This window comes from Maniola jurtina, chromosome 24, assembly GCF_905333055.1.
Source record: "Maniola jurtina chromosome 24, ilManJurt1.1, whole genome shotgun sequence".
Taxonomy (NCBI): Eukaryota; Metazoa; Arthropoda; class Insecta; order Lepidoptera; family Nymphalidae; genus Maniola; species Maniola jurtina.
The window spans coordinates 1,083,248-1,089,290 of record NC_060052.1 but is presented as its reverse complement, the minus strand read 5'-3'; the positions used below and the strand labels follow the sequence as shown (position 1 = coordinate 1,089,290).

The 6,043-nt window shown below is 41.5% G+C and overlaps 1 protein-coding gene across 1 annotated transcript; it reads left to right on the top strand.

Annotated features, from left to right (window-relative positions):
* Positions 1–2,497: 2,497 nt before the first annotated feature.
* On the top strand, positions 2,498–4,501 carry LOC123877503 (mpv17-like protein). The gene is made up of 3 exons (XM_045924306.1): positions 2,498–2,790; positions 3,518–3,630; positions 4,265–4,501. The coding sequence occupies exons 1-3, from the start codon at positions 2,499–2,501 to the stop codon at positions 4,499–4,501; spliced, it is 642 nt and encodes a 213-aa protein (XP_045780262.1). The 5' UTR covers position 2,498.
* The last annotated feature ends 1,542 nt before the right edge of the window (positions 4,502–6,043 follow it).

The following is a 6,043-nucleotide window of genomic DNA, read 5'->3' as shown; positions in this document are numbered from 1 at the left end:
ATGCCTTGCGGTAGTATGGGGAATAAGAAAGATGAGACCGTTCTTAGAAGGATACCACTTTACCATAATAACCGACCATCAAGCTCTCAAATGGCTAAACACCTTAAAAAACCCATCTGGTAGGCTAGCGAGATGGGCATTAGAACCACAACAATACAGTTTCGACATAGTATACAGACCAGGAAAACAAAATGGGATAGCGGACGAACTATCAAGAAACCCGGTATACACCACAACAGTGGAGAAAAAAGACTGGTACACAAAAAAATACGATAGCGTAACTAAGAATTCGGAATCAGAAACCGACTACTGCATACGCGAAGGAAAATTGTACAGAAGGATAATTAACCCACGTTACGGAGGAGAATTGGACCCGGCAACCGAATGGAAATTATGCGTAACTAACGCAGATAAGGAAAAAATATTACGTCAAAATCACGACGAACCGAACGCGGGCCATTTAGGTACATCAAAAACATTCAATAAAATTGCTTCGCGTTATTATTGGCCAGGTATCTTCAGAGATGTGGCAAAATACGTAAACCGGTGTGAAACGTGTCAAAAACACAAAAGTTCACAAGAAAAAAAACCTGGCCTAATGCACATTAAAAATGCGGAAGAACCGTGGCAAGTGGTCACAACCGACTTGATCGGACCGCTCCCACGATCCTCGAAAGGGTACCAGTGGATCATCGTTTTTCACGACAAGTTCACCAAATGGTCAGAAATAAAACCCTTAAGAACCGCAACCGCGAACACAGTAGTAAATGCTCTTAAGGAGTGCATCTTGATGAGATATGGGGGAATAAAAACACTACTAAGTGATAACGCAAAAATATTTATAAGCAAGCAGTTTAAAGATACACTACGAAAATATGGAATAGAACAAAAACTGACAGCTCCGTACACACCACAGTGTAACCCGACCGAGAGAGTGAATAGAACACTCGAAACCATGATAGCAGCGTTTATAGAAAAAAACCACAAGAAATGGGATGAATATTTAACCGAATTCAATTTCGCACTAAATACATCGATCCAAGAATCGACAAAATACACCCCAGCATTCTTGTTATTCGGCAGGGAATTAAGAAACATACACGACGAAAATCAATTCCCAACTCCCGCGTTAAAAGAAAAACAAAAACTAGAAGAAATCTATCAAATAGTCAGAAATAACCAAGACACCGCATCAAGTCAACAAAAAAACCATTACGACAAGTATCGACGCGAATGGAAACCGAGTATAAACGAACTAGTTTTGAAAAGAGACTACCCGTTATCAAACGCTAGCAAACAGTTTTGCGCCAAATTAGCACCGAAGTTCTCAGGACCATATAAGGTCATAGAACAAAAGTCACCCGTAATATTTTTACTAAAATGCCTCGAAGGCGGGAAAATATGTACGGCACACGTAAAAGATATGAAAAAATTCCATTCATAAAATGGACCAAAGTCGTATCAGAATCGTATCGTAAGGTATAATGAATATCGTAATCGTATCGGATGATATAATGAGATCATACAGAAGTACCCGCATTGGAAAAATAAAATATAAAATGTAAGTAACAAGATACCTAACTCTGTGATTTTTACAGGTAAAAATCCTCCGACGGGGGAGGGGGATATAACGAGGCAGTCGCCAGCGCAACTCCGATGAGTCACCGTGGCCTACGTGACCGGACGCTCGTAGGCATCGGCGAAACTTCGCGAACATTCTACGAGGACGGGATCAGTAGCCAATCAGCGCGGCCCGCGACGCTTCACCCCGCTCCGACCGCCTCCTGCCGTTCGCTAATAAATACGCCGCGCCGGCCACCGAGCCGGCAGTTCGACTGGGAGCGCCGCTCGCCGCCAAAGTCGGAACGTGGTTAGACGCTTACGACTGGCGGGTGGTGATACCAGCGAACGAGACAGGAGGTGTTGACGAGCCGTCTCGTCAGCTCCGCCGATATCCCCGCTCCCCCCTCGCGTTTCCCTCCGTAGTGCGTAGTCTGCCGGCCGCCGGCGGCCGAGTGTTGTTAGGGTAATTAGAACCCGTGTAGGATAGGTACCTAGGTTTAAGATTTAAGACTGTAAGAATCTAATAAACGCCGAAGGGCGTTAGTGTGTACCATCCGTGTTTAATTTACCTTCCCTCAACCCGACTAGGGACAACTGACGGGAGGTAGGTTCGACCCCTGCTCCTCCATGTACGTAGCGAGGCAAGGCAGGACTCACCTGAGCTAGCCCGCTACGTTACAGGACTGTCAAAGTAGGTAATGTCAAGAACCCACAACAAAACCAACAAAAATGGAAAAAGTGGTTTTAACAAAACAACAACAAATAGGTAAGTATGTACTAAAAATTTCAAAATGGCCATTAAAAAAAGGGATACGGAACCCTAGGTGCACGAGTCCGATCGCACTTGACCGGTTTTCATCTACCAAAATTCTTTTCATCACATATCTATGTTTTCATCTGACTTTGCCATAATAGGAGTGTCAAAGTCATGTCAAATGTCAATAACCCACAACAAAAACAACAAAAATGGAAAAATGGCGATTCTAACCAAAGTTTTTAGCATAACCCTCCAGTTTCCCCTCATCCGTGGCATGGTTTCCTACGCTGTGATCTGGCCGTCATGCAGCGTCATCCAGGAGTACATGGAGAATGGCAGCGGCTTGGGAGACGCGGACTGGGCGCGAGCTACCCGCTTTGGCATCTTCGGGGCGTTCTTCATGGCACCAGTGTTTTATGGTTGGATGAAGTATAGCAGCAAGTTCTTTAGAGGAAAGAGTTTGACTACAGGTTGACAGATACGCTTATTTTGACTACCGTTGGTTTAGTGGTTAGCTTATTAGGCTGTGGATCATGCGGTCCCGGAGTCCTAGGTCGAACCAAAAATGTTATAATACATAGTTAGGCATTAACTAGTGGTAGATGCATTTGACGATTCAAAAGTACAATTGTAAAAGTTAGATTGAATATATTTTTGTTATCGGGGTTTTCTATCAAGAAATTCATTTCCATGCTAATTTAATGAGGGCGAAAGTGTGTCTGTCTTTCCCATTTGTTTAAACGTTTCTGACTCCTGGAGACGGGCATAGACCACTTTTTATTACGGAAAATCAAAGAGTTCTCCATTGAATTTAATATAGAAGTTCCCAAGGAACTTTTAAAAAGCTAAATCCATGCGAACGAAGTCGCGGGCATCATTATAACCCACGTCATGCGAAAGTGTTTGCTCATTATCGCCCATCGAAAATGTATTTGTTTGTTGGTTTGTCCTTCAATCACGCCGCATAGGAACAACGGATCGATGTGATTTTTTGCATGGATATAATTAAAGACCTGGAAAGTGAAAAGGCTTTTCATCCCTGAAAATCAAACAATTCCAACGAGATTTTCAAAAAAAATCTGGGTCAGATCTTTTGGTATTCCCACGGGATAGGGAAAGAGAACAAAGAGAAGGAAGCAGTGTGCGGTGGGCTTTTTCGTTAGTCGTGGATTTTAATTTAACTTCATTCGTTTCCAGCTGTGACCCGAGCGCTGGTAGAGCAAGTATCATACTCTCCTGTGGCGTTGGCGTACTTCTTCTTCGGGATGAGCCTGCTGGAAATGAAGCCTTTAAACACCTGCGTCAATGAGGTTAGGAATGAAATGTCAAGTGCGAGTGGGACTCGCGCACGAAAGATTCCGTACCTTTATACAAGAATTAACACTTTTCAATAATGTTTCTTTAATTTTCATCTTGTTTGTTGTTACGGTAATACACTCTGTGAAAATTTCATTTCTTTACCTATTACAGTTGACGAGATACAGACTGATGGACAGACAGACGGACGGATGACAGAGGAGGCTTAGTAATAGGGTCCCGTTGGATCTCTTCGAGTATGGAACCCTGAAAACAACATTTTCTTAGATTGTGTAAAACATTACCGTGACGTCTTTACGTCTGTCATCTGATATCTATCGGTCTCCCAGTATTGAGTAAGGATCTCCTCTCAGTATGAGAAGGATTCAGGCCATAGTCCACCAAGCTGACCAAGTGCGGACTGGCAGACTTTGTATTTGAGAACATTATTGAGAACTCTTAGGCATGCAGGTTTTAACACAATGCTTTCCTTCACCGTAGGTATACGTAATTGCTTAAAAGACACATAACTCCGAAAAGTTACAGGTGCGTGCCCGGGATCGAACCCCCGACCTTTCCGAATACAAGGTAGACGTCCTAACTATTAGACTATCACGGCTCCTAAACGCTTTTAAGATTTTTTTTAAGGTCAAAGAAAAGTTCTGGCCTACATACAAAGTCGGTGCAATCTTCTGGCCAACAGCACAGACTATTAACTTCTACTTGGTGCCGGAGAAGAATAGGATAGTTTTCGTGAGTGTTGCCAGTTTCGTGTGGACTATATTCATGGCTCATATGAAGGCTAAGGAACAAGTTGGAGGGAAAGATATTGAAGTGAAGACAGAGTTTATTGAGAAGATAATAAAATCTAAGGATCCCGATTAAAGTATTGTTTTATTTTGATTGACATAGGTATGGTATGTATTAGAGTTTGACTAAAGGTGCCCACACACTTGAACTGAACTGCAGCTGCGGGGCGCTGACGCGACGCGCAGTTCAGCTGCAGTTCAGTTCGAGTGCGTGGGCACCTTTAAAGTCCTTTCTGAGGAGTCTATCAGAAAACTTATACATGCAAAATAAGAAGTTTCAAACTCTTAGATTTTCCTCACAGACCACATTTTCCTGGTCCAAAAGTAGCATACCTAGGTACATATTATTATGTCCTTCCCTGGGATGAAAGCTATATCTGTACAAATTTCATTTAAATGGGTTAAACGGATGGCCCGTGAAATGCTAGCAGACAGACAGACATCTTTTGCATTTACATACTTACTTATAATATCAGTAAGGACTATGGAAGAGGCGATGATAGGAGGTCTACATAAAAGGTAAAAGTCAAAAGATAAACTCAATTTGTAGGTACTATAGTTACTTATAAATTAAATGTAATGTAAGTACTTAGTATAGAAGCAGGCGTTATTTTGCGGAAGTCCATGATATACAAGAAACTAAAAGCTTAATTTGTTATAATCCGCCAAACCACAAAAATCTGTATGGTGCAACATGCGGCATGCGACATGCACCGCCCGCCCTCCCACTGATAAACATGCAGGAAAAGCCAGCCAGGATTTGTGTGGGGCTGCGCGGTGGTGGTGCGTATGACTTGCTTGGTGGCTGGCTTTTCCTGCTGGATGTTTATCAGTGGGAGGGCGGGCGGTGCATGTCGCATGCTGCATGTTGCATTATACAGATTTCTGTGGTTTGGCGGATAATAGCAAATTAAGCTTTTGGTTCCTTGCATACCAAAATTGGATAGAACCTTTAATAAGAAGTATTCTACTATGTCTGTAGAACTTGATTGTAGAACTTGTTTAACGGGTAGGTATAGCCATGGGAAAAAGTTAAAGTGAAACTTTAAAAATGATGGGCCTAGGATAAAGAAATATCGATTTATAAGAAAATCGAGCATAGCACATTAGGGTATCCGTTGACAATACATGATTAACGACCTATAAGCGGACCCTCATAAAAATTCATTCACATTATTAATTTTAATATCTTTTTATGGTAACTTATTATGGAAAAATGAAGAATGCCGTAAAGGATTCTTTTTTATATTACCTAGCTAATAAGTCTTGGAATTCCGTAGAGAAATTCCGAAGCCAAAAGCAAATGTACCTACCTATTTGGTATAAAGAAAAATCCTTTTATTGTACCTACATATTAAATTGTAAAAATTAAATACGAATAACGATTTAAATAAAGTAAGAAAAATAAATTGATCAAAGTTAGAGAAATTTATACGTAGGACAAATAAATAAATTATTTATTTATGATTTTGAGTATTGAAGTCCAATTAAGTAAATTATGCTTTCGAAATGCAAAAGTTTCGTCTAATACAAGCCTCAACAGCTCAACGGTTATAGGAGCGGACTGAAATCCGAAAGGTCGCCGGTTCAAACCCCATCCGTTGCACTATTGTCGTAC